The sequence below is a fragment of the Pan paniscus genome, chromosome X (genome assembly GCF_029289425.2).
Source record: "Pan paniscus chromosome X, NHGRI_mPanPan1-v2.0_pri, whole genome shotgun sequence".
NCBI lineage: Eukaryota > Metazoa > Chordata > Mammalia > Primates > Hominidae > Pan > Pan paniscus.
Window position 1 is genome coordinate 50,727,350 of NC_073272.2, and position 15,167 is coordinate 50,742,516.

At 53.8% G+C, this 15,167-nt stretch overlaps 1 protein-coding gene across 2 annotated transcripts; it reads left to right on the forward strand.

Annotated features, from left to right (window-relative positions):
* The first annotated feature begins 161 nt into the window (after positions 1-161).
* CCDC22 (coiled-coil domain containing 22) lies at positions 162-15,082 on the forward strand. Of its 2 annotated transcripts, none has more exons than XM_003807258.5 (17): positions 162-294; positions 1,687-1,864; positions 6,612-6,744; positions 7,482-7,588; positions 7,714-7,780; positions 7,880-8,058; positions 11,295-11,489; positions 12,058-12,120; positions 12,211-12,330; positions 12,753-12,872; positions 12,969-13,085; positions 13,195-13,296; positions 13,379-13,486; positions 13,729-13,824; positions 14,071-14,130; positions 14,213-14,287; positions 14,710-15,082. In XM_003807258.5, the coding sequence occupies exons 1-17, from the start codon at positions 245-247 to the stop codon at positions 14,821-14,823; spliced, it is 1,884 nt and encodes a 627-aa protein (XP_003807306.1). In that variant the 5' UTR covers positions 162-244; the 3' UTR covers positions 14,824-15,082. The 2 variants fall into 2 exon arrangements, with proteins under 2 accessions (XP_003807306.1, XP_008957584.1); XM_008959336.4 differs by having other exon boundaries at positions 13,195-13,281.
* Positions 15,083-15,167: the final 85 nt, after the last annotated feature.

A 15,167-nucleotide genomic window follows, 5' to 3' on the forward strand; every position in this document is an offset into this window, starting at 1 on the left:
TGGACTGCAGGTGGAAGAACTACAGTTCCCAGCAGCTATTGCAAGCTCAACCTCCGTGCACACTCACCCCAGGCCTCACATCCGGCATGCGCCGTGCTCGCTCACAGAACTACACTTTCCAACTCTCCCCACACGACCCGTGACACTCTGTGGACCGCGAGCACGGAGCAGGGTTTCTACAGCTGCTCCCCACTTTCTCGGACCCGGTCCTGGACCCAGCCCCCGACTCCGACACGGCTCCACCATGGAGGAGGCGGACCGAATCCTCATCCATTCGCTGCGCCAGGCCGGCACGTAAGGACAGAGCCCCCGCCCACCCCCGAAGCCCACATCCGGGACTCTAAAGCCCAGGACCCCGTTTCCCGGGAACCTTAAAACCCGGGATCCTGACATTCAGGGCTCCAACTCCAGGATCCTAAGACCCTCACCCCCTTACACACACACACACACACACACACGCACACACGCACACACACCGCCCTCCCTGACACCGACATCAGAGGCCTCCCAAATCCTTTAACCATGATATTTGGTACACCCAAAGCTCTGGGACCCAGACACCTTGAGACGTTACAACCTTGAAACCTCAAGACCCGGAACCCTGTAATCTGGGGAATCTTAACATCAGTTCCCTGAGACCCTGTTATCTGGAGACCCTAAGACATCTGTGCCTTAAGAACCAGGGAGCGTAAAGCCCTAGGACCCTGGCACTCGGGGACTCCAAAAAATCCCTGGACCAGATACTTGGGATCCTTCAAACTCCAGTTCCCCAAACACCTGGGGCTTAAAAAAACCCAGGATTCTTTTTTTTTTTTTTTCCTTTTCCGAGATGGAGTCTCGCTCTGTCGCCTAGGCTGGAGTGCAGTGGCGTGATCTCAGCTCACTGCAGCCTCTGCCTCCCAGGTTCAAGTGATTCTCCTGCCTCAGCCTCCCAAGTAGCTGGTATTACAGCCGTGCGCCACCTTGCCCGGCTAATTTTTGTATTTTTAGCAGAGACAGGGTTTCACCATGTTGGTCAGGCTGGTCTCCAACTCCTGACCTCAAGTGATCTGCCCGCCTCCGCCTCCCAAAGTGCTGGGATTACAGGTGTGAGCCACCGCGCCCAGCCAAGAAAACCCAGAATTCTAAAATCTGACATCAGCATTTGGTCACCCTGACGCACGAAGACTCCTCCGTTCAGGGGCCCTAAAAACCTAGGATGCCAACATCTAGGGAGTCTGATTTTTGTATTGCTTGAAACTAGGTGGTCTTGATATTCAGGGATCTTGATACCCAGGGACCCTGACATTTGGAACTTCTGAAAACAGCAGCCTCCTAAAATCTAGTCTTCTCAAAACTCTAGCAGCTCAATATGTATGCAAAGAACATACTATCTGGGAACCAAGAAACCCAGAGATTGTGCCACCTGGACCCTTTCACCTTCCCAGACTCCCAAATTTTGATATTTTTCTAAACTGAGTTCTCTTCCACCCACCATTCTCCCACTCCAAGATCTTAGGACTTGAGGATTTCCCTAGTTCCTGGTTTTCCAAATGGAAGTCACAGTCACCAACATCCAGGATCTGTCTGAACTGTAGGCATCCTCCCTGCCCCGACCCTGGTACTAGTGTTTCCAAAAGGCTGCAGGGCTCAGCCTGATCCCTGTTGCCTGACTATTCCTGCGATCAAGCTGGTCCCCTTCTTCAGGGCAGTTCCTCCAGATGTGCAGACCTTGCGCGCCTTCACCACTGAGCTGGTTGTAGAGGCTGTGGTCCGCTGCCTGCGTGTGATCAACCCTGCGGTGGGCTCTGGCCTCAGCCCTCTGCTGCCTCTTGCCATGTCTGCCCGGTTCCGCCTGGCCATGAGCCTGGCTCAGGCCTGCATGGTGAGTGGCCCTCCTCCTAATGCACACATCCTCTTCCTTCCTCTTTTACAAAGTAACCAAGTTCCTTTGCAACACTTGCCTTTCCTCTGCAACACTTGCCTTTCCTCTGCAACACTTGCCTTTCCTCTGTCATTTTTCCTGCGGCTTAGTTTTCATTAGTGGTTAAGGCTGCTGACTGTACTGCCAAACTGCCTGAGTAGTTTAGATCCTAGCCCCACCACTTGGTAACTGTGTGACCCTAACCCTTCTGGGCCCCAGTTTTCCTATTTGTGAAATGGAGATGATAAATGTAGGGCTTTTATGAGGAGCAAATGAGTTTATCCAGTTTGCACCTGGGCTGCTCCTGGCTTCTATGTTTTAAATTTAGCTGCAAAATACCACCCCCACCCCATAGTATCCATTTCCTAGTTCCAGAAAATACTCTGTCTGGGTCATATACTCCTAAACTAATCACTCTGTGCTCTGATTGGCCCAGTCTGGATGACATGGTCATTCCTTTTTTTTTTTTTTTTTTTGAGATGGAGTCTCACTTTGTCGCCCAAGCTGGAGTGCAGTGGTGCGATCTTGGCTCACTGCAACCTCTGCCTCCCGGGTTCAAGCAATTCTCCTGCCTCAGCCTCCCGAGTAGCTGGGACTACAGGCGTGTGCCACCACACCCAACTAATTTTCATGTTTTTAGTAGAGACGGGGTTTCACCATGTTGGCCAGGATGGTTTTAATCTCTTGACCTCATGATCCACCTGCCTTGGCCTCCCAAAGTGCTGGGATTACAGGAGTGAGCCACCGTGCCCAGCCTTTTCTTTTTTTCTTTTTTTTTTTTTTTTGATGTGAAGTCTCTCTCTGTCACCCAAGCTGGAATGCAGTGGCGTGATCTCAGCTCACGGCTCACTGCAACCTCCGTCTCCTGGGTTCAAGTGATTCTCCTGCCTCAGCCTCCCGAGTAGCTGGGACTACAGGCATGCACCACCATGCTCGGTTAATTTTTGTATTTTTAGTACAGACGGGGTTTCACTATGTTGGCTAGGCTGGTCTTGAACTCCTGACCTCGTGATCTGCCCACTTCGGCCTCCCAAAGTGCTGGGATTACAGGCGTGAGCCACCGCGCCCGGCCGACACGGTCATTCCTATAGGACACTGTGATTAGCCACTCCTTCAGGATCCCGTGGAGTTGGGATAAGGATGATTACCCAAAGAAAGGCATGCTGGTTACCCAAAAGAGTGTCTGCTATATTACCTCTGTGGGAACCACATATCCTGCCTCTGCTAAGAGCAATTCCAACAATGTCTCTGTGACAGAATAAATAAAGTGCTTTTCTTTTAAAAAATATTTTAATTTTTTTAGAGGTAAGTGTCTTGCTATATTGCCCAGGCTGGTCTTGAACTCCTGGCCTCAAGAGATTCTCCTGCCTCTGCCTCACTAGTAGCTAGGACTATAGGCACATGCCACCCTGCCCGAGAATTTTTTAATTTTTCGTAGAGACGGGGTCTCGCTTTTGTAGAGATGTTGCCCAGGCTGGTCTCAAGCTCCTGGCCTCAAGCAATCTTCCCGCCTTGGCCTCCTGAGTAGTTGGGACTACAGGCGTGCACCACTGTGCCTGGTAAAGAGCCATTCTGATGAAACACTCACCCATTCCCAGTATAGAGCTGAGTCCAGGAGTCCAGTTCCTGTATTCAAGAGCTGCAAGTAATGCCACTCCCCCTGGCTCACTCACTCTGTGACTTTGGGCCAGTCTTTTTGTTTTTGAAGCCCAGGCTGGAGTGCAGTGGCACAATCTCGGCTTACTGCAACCTCCTCCACCTCCCGGGTTCCAGCAATTCTCCTGCCTCAGCCTCCCGAGTGGCTGGGATTACAGGTGTCTGCCACTGTGCCTGGCTAATTTTTTTGTATTTTTAGTGGAGACGGGGTTTCACCATCTTGGCCAGGCTGGTCTCGAACTCCTGACCTTGTGATCCACCCACCTCAGCCTCCCAAAGTGTTGGGATTACAGGTGTGAGCCACCGCGTCTGGCTCTCTTAACCTTTTTGAGGCTAAGTTTCCACATGTGTAAAATGGGTATAAGAATTGTAGCTACTGTATAGGGTTGCTGTGAGGATTAAACATGAGTTAATGTGTGAAAAGCTGGTTATAATAAGCTTTGCATAAATGGGATTACTATTATTGGATAGGTCCGATCTGGAACCTGTGGCTACATAGTGAATGGAAACACTTTGAACTGACCCAGGAAGTATATGGTGGTGGAGGGACGATAGAGTAACTACCGTGAAAACTTTCATTTAGATGTAGGGGACTGGGTGGCTAGAGTTGTTAAATTTGGGCCTTGCTTGTGCAGTCTCTGTCTCTTAGCAACAGGTCTCAGAGCTCCATCCATCCCTTCGCTCTCAGGTTCACCCAGCTCTCAGGAGTTGTCACATTGTTCTCTCTGGGGCTCTTGGTGGCCTTATGAGGCAGGCAGTCTGTCCCCTGGCCCAGGACTGTATGTATTCTTAAGGTTAGCACTTAATAGGGGGGAAGTTATGTCTTCTGTTTGCAGAGGAGAGTACACAGCAGGAGGTGTTGAGGTGGGGGCTCAGGCTTCCCGCAGTTCTCTGTTCTTCTCTCAGTGCTGTCTCTCTTGGATTTTGTTTACCTGCTTTTGCTTACATTGATTTTAGTGGGGGTTAGTGACTATGGCTTTTCCAGTGGCCAGGAGGTACATGTGGGCTGGGCACGTTGGCTCTTGCATGTAATCCCAGCACTTTGGGAGTCTGAGGTGGGAGGATCAGTTGAGCCCAGGAGCTCGAGATCAGCCTGGGCAACATAGTGAGACCCCCATCTCTACAAAAAATAAAAAAAAAATAGCTGGGCATGGTGGCACACGCCTGTGGTCCCAGCTACGTGGGAGGCTGAGGTAGGAGGATTGCTTGAGCCTGGGAGGTCCAGGCTGCAGTGGGCTGTGATTGTGCCACTGCACTCTAGCTTGGGAAACAGAGTGAAACCCCATCTCCAAAAAAAAAAAAAAAAATACTGGGGACGGTGGCTCCTGTAATTCCAGCACTTTGGGAGGTGGAGGCGGGCAGATCACCAGAGGTCAGGAGTTTGAGACCAGCCTGGCCAACCTGGCGAAACCCCGTCTCTACTAAAAATAGAAAAATTAGCCTGGTGTGGTGGTGTGTGCCTGTAATCCCAGCTACTCAGGAGGCTGAGGCAGGAGAATCGCTTGAACCCAGGAGGCGGAGGTTCCAGTGAGTCGAGATTGCACCACTGCACTCCAGCCTGAGCGACAGAGCAAGACTCTTGTTTCCAAAAAAATAAAAAACAGGTACATATGGTTGTCTGGCCCCCAGCAGCCTTGGTTTATCAGCAGCAGGCAAAAGGGGTTCTCTTAATCCAGCTGTGTGCTGTCCCTGTAGCCCCCCCTCAACTCAGCACTGCCATGTTCTGGCATCTTTTCTTCATATGCCCTGCTCCTGGCAACAGTTTCTGCACCTTAGCCACCTCCATATTTTGGCACCTTCCCCACTCCTGGAATGAGTTTCTATATCAGTCACAGCTCTTTGATTGCATATGTTGGAAAAAATCCAAAGTAAAATACCTTAAAAGCCAGTGGTTATACTTATTTGACCTTGAGCCTCCAAAATAAATATATCTTGCATTGTGACCCAGTATACTCCTAAGTATAGAATAATGATGGCTTCTAAGTGTACTCTGTGCCAGGCCCTGTGGTAAGTAACATGGTGTTAACTCATTTAATTCTCAGGACAACCTTCTGCTATATGTACTGTTGGTATACCCTCTTTCAGATGAAGAAAGTGAAGCACAGAGGGATTAAGTGATCTGCCTGAGGTCGTATAGTTGGTAAGAGGCAAAGCTTGGGTTTGAATCCAGGAAGTCTGCTTTCAGAGTCTATGCAGTTCCAAAGCAGTGGCAACTCTGGAAGAAAAAGGCTTTCCTAGGCCGGGTGTGGTGATTCCCACCTGTAATCCCAGCACTTTGGGAGGCTGAGGTGGGCAGATTGCTTGAGCCCAGGAGTTTGAGACCAGCCTGGCCAACATGGTGTAGCCCTGTCTGCACTAAAAATACAAAAAATAGCCGGGTGTGGTGGCACGCACCTGTAATCCCAGCTACTCGGGAGGCTGCGTGGGAGGATCACTTGAGCCCAGGAGGCAGAGGTTCCAGTGAGCCAAGATCACGCTACTGCACTCCAGCCTGAGCGACAGAGCGAGACCCTGTCTCAAAAAAAAAAAAAAAAAAAAAAAAAGGGAAAAAGGCTTTCTTTCTCTCCTGGCCTGTTTCCTCAGTCCCCATCAGAACCCTCATGAGTCCTTTTGTTCTGAGCTATTGTGCTTCTGGTCTTTTTGTCCTGTTTATTTTTAGGCACTCTTTCTATAATAGGTAGATTTGCTCTTTACCTATGATGTGGGCTCCAAATATTTTTTCCCAACTTGTCATTAACTTTTGACTTTGCTTATTCTATTTTCTTTAAATATTTTCTTTCTTTTCATGTATTCAAAAGTACCCATCTTTTCTTTTATGGCCTCTGGATTTTGAGTCATAGAAAGGCCAGAGCTTTAATCTTGTTTCTTGTTCTCTGTAGCGTTGACTATCATCACTCTGTGACTCCCCCCAGGGCCCAGAGGCCTTGGGGAGCCGGGGGAGGTTGGGAGGGTGGTGGTTAGTGAGAAAGTAGGAGCGTTTTCAGCCTAGGCCCAAGTCTCCCAGGGCAGGAGGACCCTGCCTGCTTCCTGATAGCCGCCCACCAACCCTCAGGACCTGGGCTATCCCTTGGAGCTTGGCTATCAGAACTTCCTCTACCCCAGTGAGCCTGACCTCCGAGACCTGCTTCTCTTCTTGGCTGAGCGTCTGCCCACCGATGCCTCTGAGGATGCAGACCAGCCTGCAGGTACTGGGTGTCTGGGGTGTGGGCGGGGGCGGTGAGGGGAGAGGAGGGCCTTCTAGGGGCTGTAGGGCTGAGAGAGGTAGAGGTAGTAAAAAGGTTGATGGGTAGGGGTGGCGGTATGTGCCTTCAGGAGAGCTAGGCAGGAGGATTAGGCATCAGAGAGGGGCTGCAGGGCAGGGGGCAGGGGGCTGAGGTTGAGCTGACCCTGGTGGTGCGTTGGTGCGGGGAGGCGCCTCCCTGACTCAACCCCTGTGCCCTCCCTCTCTCTCACTTCGCTCTAACCACTTGGGCCTCCTGGGTGCTACTCAAACATACCCCAGTACACTCCCGCCTCTGCACCTTTGTATCGTTGGTTACCTTTCCCCTAGGTACCCTCATGGTTCACTCCCTTACCTCTTTGAGGTTAACCTCCTCTCCGCAGCCCTCTCCTGATCCCCACCTGGCTGCAGTCTGGATGGTATTCAGGATCCTATTCATGATCTCTCTCCTCTGCTAGCTTGCCGGCTCCCTGAGGGCAGGGACCTTTATCCCGTTTGTTCCACGAAGTAGCCCTAGTGTCTAGAACAGCGACCTGTACATAGTAGGTGCTCGGTGTTTGTTGAATGACTGAACGTGAGAACGCAAGCTGGATAGATGTGTATCTCTGGATGGGGGTCAGGAGTGGAGGCTGGTCTCCTAGGGTATGCCCTTTTGGATTTGCAGCATTGACATCTGATTCACTTCCTCCCTATCCCCCATAGGTGACTCAGCTATTCTCCTCCGGGCCATTGGGAGCAAAATTCGGGACCAGCTGGCACTGCCTTGGGTCCCGCCCCTCCTTCGCACTCCCAAGCTGCAGCACCTCCAGGTGAGACCCCTGACTCCCATGGATCTTCTCTTGTCCCCGTCTGGGTGCCCAGGGTTTTGGCTCCCTACCCCTGGCAACCCTCATCCCACTTCACCCTGGAGATTCTGAGCCTGCTCTCCCACCAGGGCTCAGCCCTCCAGAAGCCTTTCCATGCCAGCAGGCTGGTCGTGCCAGAATTGAGTTCCAGAGGCGGTGAGCATGAGGCTGTGGGGAGGGGTGAGGAGGAAGGTGGGGGGGACCCTCATAGCGTTGCCATGCGGCAGGGCCAACTGACTCTGTTCCTGCCTCCAGAGCCACGGGAGTTCCAGGCGAGTCCCCTGCTGCTTCCAGTCCCTACCCAGGTGCCTCAGCCTGTTGGAAGGGTGGCCTCGCTCCTCGAACACCATGCCCTGCAGCTCTGCCAGCAGACGGGCCGGGACCGGCCAGGGGATGAGGACTGGGTCCACCGGACATCCCGCCTCCCACCCCAGGTACAGCCAGATGCCTGGCTCCCTGCTGTCTGGGCTGCTGCTCACTGACACTCCCGCTGGTCCTCTGCTCTCCTTCCCCACTTTGTCCCTCCCTTCCATTGTTTCCCCTCTGTGTGTGCTTACCTAGCTCCCCACCTGAAAGAACACTGGAGTCAGAAAAAAGGAGAACCTGGGACAAGTCAGTATCCCTCCTCAGAGCCTTGGTTTCCTGTGCTAAAAAATCGGGTAGTAATAGTGCTCTCCTCTCAGGGCAGTAGTTAGACTGAATAATGTGCGTGAGATTCCTGGCAACTGGAGCAATCCGGATTGGCTACCTGCCTTCATCATTCATTAATTCGTTCATTCATTTGGAGTCTTGCTCTGTCACCCAGGCTGGAGTGCAGTGGCGTGATCTCAGCACACTGCAACCTCCATCTCCCAGGTTCAAGCGATTCTCCTGCCTCAGCCTCCCAAGTAGCTGGGATTACAGGCTTGCACCACCACACCTGGCTAATTTTTATATTTTTAGTAGAGACAGGGTTTTGCCATGTTGGCTAGGCTGGTCTCGAATTCCTGACCTCAGGTGATCTGCCCACCTTGGCCTCCCAAAGTGTTGGGATTACAGGCATGAGCCACCGCACCCGGCCCTAATCTTTCTCTGTTTCTGCACTTGTCACTGATGTTCATTTTTCTGGTTTCTAGGTTTTTGCACAATTTCTGCCTGTCCCCATTATTCTAGTTCTGTGTTTTTGCTGCTCCTCTTTCTTACCTGTCTCCTCATTTCTGTACTGAATTCCTCTCTTGCTCTGTCTACCTATCTGTTCCCCCTTCTCCTCTGTCTACTTCTTTATCTGTCCCCTCTTCTTCTCTGTGCACCTCTTTATCTGTGTCCCCTTCTGCTCTGTCCACCTCTGTATCTCTCCCCTTCCTTGCTGTCCACCTATATATCTGTCACCCCTCTGCCTCTGTTTACTTCTTAATCTCTCTCCTCTTCCTCTCTGTCCACCTCTGTATCTGTTGCCCCTTCCCTCTGTCCCCTTATCTCTCCCTTCTTCCTCTCTGTCCACCTCTGTATTTGTCCCTCCTCCCCTTCTGTCCATCTCTTTATCTGTCCTCTCTTCTTCTTTTTTTTTGAGACGGGGTCTCGCTCTGTCACCCAGGCTGGACTACAGTGGCATGATCAGGGCTCAAGGCAGCCTCAAATTCCCGGGCTCAAGCAATCTTCCCACCTCAGGCATCTGAGTAGCTGGGTCTACAGGTGCGTGCGCCCGGCTAATTTTTGTATTTTTTGTAGAGATGGGGTTTTGCCATGTTGACCAGGCTGGTCTCGAACTCCTGACGTGAAGCAATCCGCCCACCTTGGCCTCCCAAAGTGCTGGGATTACAGGCATGAGCCACCATGCCCAGCCCCCTCTTCTTCTCTGTCAACCTCTTTGTCCCCTCTTCTTCTCTATCCATCTCTGTATCTGTCCCCTCTTCCCCTCTGTCCACTTATCTGTCCCCTCTTCCTCTGTCCATCTCTGCATCTGTCCCCTCCTTCTCTCTGTCCACCTGTCACCCCCTCCCTCTGTCCATTTCTTTATCTGTCCCCTTTTCCTCTCTGTCCACTTCTCTTTTTCCCTCCCTCCATTCTGCTCTCCTATTTCTGTTCCCTCTTCCTCTGTGTTCACCCAGGTATCAGTACCCCTCCCCTTCTGTCCACCTTTATATCTGTCCCCTCTTCCTCTCTGTCCACCTCTGTATTTGGCCCCCCTCCCCTTCTGTCTACCTCTTTATCTGTCTCCTCTTCCTCTGTGTCCACATCTCTGTCTGCCCCTCTTTTTCTCCACCTCTGTGTCGGCCCCCTCCTGGTCTGTCCACTTTTTTATCTGTCCTCTCTTTCTGTCTTCACCTCTGTGTCTTTTTACATTTTTATTTTTTTATCATTATTATTATTTTTTGAGATGGAGTCTCGCTCTGTCACCCAGGCTGGAGTACAGTGGTACGATCTCAGCTCACTGCAACCTCTGCCTCCCGGGTTCAAGTGATTCTCCTGCCTCAGCCTCCCACATAGCTAGGACTACAGGCATGCACCACCACGCCCAGCTAATTTTTGTATTTTTAGTAGAGACAGGGTTTCACCATGTTGGCCAGGATGGTCTCGATCTCTTGACCTCATGATCCATCTGCCTCGGCCTCCCAAAGTGTTGTGATTACAGGCGTGAGCCACCACGCCTGGCTGTCTGTCTTTGTTTTTATATCTGTAGTAATTTTCAAACATAAATGTAGAGAGAATATTCTAGTGAATCCTATGTACCATTTTGCCAACTTTTCTTCATCTTTTCTCTCCCAACTTTTTCCTTGTTGCTGTATTATTTTAAAGCAAATCTCAGACATCATGTCATTTCAGCTCTAAATACTTAGGACTACATCTCTTAACTCATAAGGACATTCAGTTTTCAAGGTAACCACTGGACCATTTTCATGGCTAATGAAGTTAACAATAATATCTTGTGGGTTTTTTTTTTGTTTTTTTTTTTGTTTTGTTTTTGAGACGGAGTCTCGCTCTGTTGCCCAGGCTGGAGTGCAATGGCGTGATGTCGCTTCACTGCAACCTCCACTTCCTGGGTTCAAGCCATTCTCCTGCCTCAGCCCCCAAGTAGCTGGAATTACAGGAGCGCACTAAGTTTTGTATTTTTAGTAGAGTCGGGGTTTTACCATGTTGGCCAGGCTGGTCTTGATCTCCTGACCTCAGGTGATCTACCTACCTTGGCCTTTCAAAGGGCTAGGATTATAGGCATGAGCCACCGTACCCGGCCAACAATGATATCTTAATACCATCCAATACTTGAGTTCATAATCAGATTTTCCCCTTATCTTGAAACTCTGTTGTCCCTCTCTTGCCTCTCTCTCTCTGCCTCTTTCTGTGCTTGGTACCTTTGATTCCCTGTCTCTGCCCTGTCCCCCGATATCCTGTCTATGCTTCTCTTGGATTTGGGGGCTCTAGGCCCACCCCCCTCTCTTCCCACATCCTTCTCCAGCATGGGGATCTAGTGGGTGGAGAGAAGTATGTCTGTGAGCAAGAGGAGACCCCTGTCCTCGAGGAGATCCCAGGCTGGTGGAGCAGGAGAGTAGAGCAGGGCCTGCCTTAGTGGGAAGGCTGGAGGGTGGGGGTGACTTGTCTGTATACTCTTGTCAGGGGGTCCTTGGAGGAGGCAGGGCCTTGGGTGCTAGGTGGGCCCCTACACCTTCCTGCTTCCCCCGCCTTTTCTCCCCAGGAGGACACACGGGCTCCGCGGCAGCGGCTGCAGAAGCAACTGACTGAGCATCTGCGCCAAAGCTGGGGCCTGCTTGGGGCCCCCATACAAGCCCGGGACCTGGGAGAACTGCTGCAGGCCTGGGGTGCTGGGGCCAAGACTGGTGCTCCTAAGGGCTCCCGCTTCACGCACTCAGAGAAGTTCACCTTCCATCTGGTGGGTGCGCCTGAGGACATGAGATGTGTGGATGGGCGTGGCAGGCTTGGAGGGTGGCTTTTTGTGTCAGCACCACACCTTTATCCACACAGGTTCCTGTGTTCCCACTGGACAGGCCCTTGCCCCACTGTGGGCTGGGTACCCAGAGGGGTCCCCTAGCTTATTAGGGACTTGACTGGAGAAAATGTGGATAGGTGGGAACCATGCAAGGGTGTGGGGGTGTTCTTGGGGCAACACCCCCTTTCCTCAGGCAGTTTCCTTTGAGCATATTTTCTGTCCTAAATGTTCACTCTGAGGGCCCCCCATCCTTCTCATGGGCATTTGAGGCTTGAGAGATGGGGCAGGTGGGTAGGAGCTGTGACAGGGTCAGGGAGCTTTCTCCACGAGCAAGCACTCTGGCCCGAGGTTGCAGATGGTGCCTTTACCCACATAGTCACAGTCTGGCCACCATCGGTGCTTCAGTGGGCATGCATGCCGCACTGGGGGCAGTTCTCAGGGGAGGCTGAGGCTGGGCCACGTGAGGAAGGGCCTTCCCTGGCAGCCAGGATGCCCCTCGTCACTCCCCTAGGAGCCCCAGGCCCAGGCCACTCAGGTGTCAGATGTGCCAGCCACCTCCCGGCGGCCTGAACAGGTGAGCAGAGTGGTTTGGAGGGGGGTGTCCCAGGCCCTTGCTTGTCTACTGGGCCTGACACCCCAACCCTGACTGGCTTGGGCCTCCCAGGTCACGTGGGCAGCTCAGGAACAGGAGCTCGAGTCCCTTCGGGAGCAGCTGGAAGGAGTGAACCGCAGCATTGAGGAGGTTGAGGCTGACATGAAGACCCTGGGCGTCAGCTTTGTGCAGGTAAGGGGCGGAGGAGGGGCTGCGCGTTGGGCTAGGTCAGAAGGAGGGCCTCGGGGTGTGAGGGACTAGATGGGGCAAGAGGTGCTCTGTAGAGGTCTGCACATGGCAGAAGGGTTCCTGGGAGCCATTAGGGATCTGTGGGCCTCTTGAGGGTGGCTATGAGAATCAGGCCAGGGTGAGGGTCTGTGGGCATCTATGGGGCACCGCGGGTCTGCATGGGCAGGGGATTGAGGGGTCCTCGGAGGGTCTGTGGGCATCTGTGGGGTACCCACGGGTCTGCATGGACAGGGGATTAGGGGGTCCTCGGGGTCCTTGGCACCAGCGTGGAGCTGTTAGAGAGGCCTGTGGGGGCCACAGGGGTGTACAGTCATCTGTGGAACTCCATGGGGGCTGTGGCATGTGACTGGGTATCCGCCGGCCAGGCAGAGTCTGAGTGCCGGCACAGCAAGCTCAGCACAGCAGAGCGTGAGCAGGCCCTGCGCCTGAAGAGCCGCGCGGTGGAGCTGCTGCCCGATGGGACTGCCAACCTTGCCAAGCTGCAGGTGGGGTTGGGGCTGTGGCTGGGCGGAGAGGGGCAGGGTGGGGCGGAGTGGGGTTGGAGGGCCCGGCCTGTGTGACATGTACCCATCCCCCACCAGCTTGTGGTGGAGAATAGTGCCCAGCGGGTCATCCACTTGGCGGGTCAGTGGGAGAAGCACCGGGTCCCACTCCTCGCTGAGTACCGCCACCTCCGAAAGCTGCAGGATTGCAGAGAGGTAAGCAGTGGGGCCCTGGGCTGTGGGCGGGCCAGGGCAGGCTCGGTCCCTCTCTAGGGGGCCATCCCTATGCTCTGCTCACTGTCTTCTGCCTGTGGGCTCATGGCAGCTGGAATCTTCTCGACGGCTGGCAGAGATCCAAGAACTGCACCAGAGTGTCCGGGCGGCTGCTGAAGAGGCCCGCAGGAAGGAGGAGGTCTATAAGCAGCTCGTAAGGCCTGTGTGAGGGACCCGGGTAGCTTAGGAGGGTGGGGGGATGGTCCTGGGGCAGTGCCTGCTATATCCCTGCCTAGATGTCAGAGCTGGAGACTCTGCCCAGAGATGTGTCCCGGCTGGCCTACACCCAGCGCATCCTGGAGATTGTGGGCAACATCCGGAAGCAGAAGGAAGAGATCACCAAGGTACACTGCCAGGGCCATGGAAGGTGGGTCATGTGGGCTGTCAGGCATAGTGTGGCCGCACAGGGACCTCACACCCTCAGGCAGAGCTGTCCAGTCACACTCTAACACAGAATAGTCACACACAATCCATCCCAGTCACCCCTGACACAGTGACACAGTCCCTGTCTGGTACACATGAGGACCCTCCACTGCTAGCCAGCCTGCCCCAGGCAGGGGCTCATGGCCGCCATGGTGTCTGCCAGATCTTGTCTGATACGAAGGAGCTTCAGAAGGAAATCAACTCCCTATCTGGGAAGCTGGACCGGACATTTGCGGTGACTGATGAGCTTGTGTTCAAGGTGTGGGGCAGGTTGGGCGGGGGTGAGTGGGGTGAGGCTGGGCTGCTGCCTTGTGCATCTGCTAATTGGCTGGCTGGGGTCCAGACTCAGGCCCTGTGGGAGGCTGGAGGTGCACTGATACCCAGGGCTGGCTTTGTTTCATGGAGGATGAAGCTAGTGGGGTGGTGGGAGAGGGTGGCCTTCTTAGGGCATGGAGATGGTCAAGGGCAGCCCACTGATACCTTTGAGGTCCCTGTGTCTGGTCAGGATGCCAAGAAGGACGATGCTGTTCGGAAGGCCTATAAGTATCTAGCTGCTCTGCACGAGGTGAGGGGAGACATGTGCCTGGGGTGGGGCTGCTGGGGGTGGGTGGGACTGGGTGCAAGCCTTCTGCTCCTGTTGTCCCCAGAACTGCAGCCAGCTCATCCAGACCATCGAGGACACAGGCACCATCATGCGGGAGGTTCGAGACCTCGAGGAGCAGGTGAGGCCTGGGGGCAGGATGGGGAGCCAAGGCGGGCCGGGGGGACAGTTCCTCAGGTTATGCTGACAGAGGCTGTGGAGCCACACACAGCCTATGGCTGGACACCCAGCCCTGCCCCTTAGTGCCTGTGACCTGGGACAGGCAAGTGGCCTACTGTGAGCCCCAGCTTCCACCCCAAGGGCCCTCCTGTCTGCCTCCCAGGGCCATGGGCAGAGGCTTCAGCTTAAAGATGTAGGGGGAATCCTGCCACATGGCGAAGGATGCTTTGGGTAGAGGGAACACCACACGAGGCCTGGCCATGGGACAGAGCAGGCTGTTGGAGTTGGTGGGAGGGGCCCAGAGTGGCTGTGATGGGGGCTGGTGAGCAGGAGCTGGGAAAGGGGCTGTGTGTGCTGAGGGGGCATGTGTTCACATTGCCTCAGATCGAGACAGAGCTGGGCAAGAAGACCCTCAGCAACCTGGAGAAGATCCGGGAGGACTACCGAGCCCTCCGCCAGGAGAACGCTGGCCTCCTAGGCCGGGTCCGGGAGGCCTGAGGAGCCGCCGGCAGAGGTCTCTCCCCAGCCTCAGGCAGGGATTTGGGGTGCTGGAGGCAGTGGCCAAGCACATGCCCTAGCTACTTCCTCCGCTGTGCAGTTCCTCCTGCTGCGGCCTTGGACCCAGACCCCTGCCCACTGACCGCAACCCTTATATGGGGTGATAGTCCAGCATGTGGGGAGCTCGGCTGCAGTTTATTGGGGACGGTACTGTGGGTTGGGGGCCTTGGATCCCAAATAAATGAGTAGTTCCTCTGCAGTCTAAGCTGAGGCATGGATCAGGGCTCAGGGAATGGGAGTGAGGTGAGTGGCAGGGGAGACACGGGGTATTTTTGGCAAGTCAG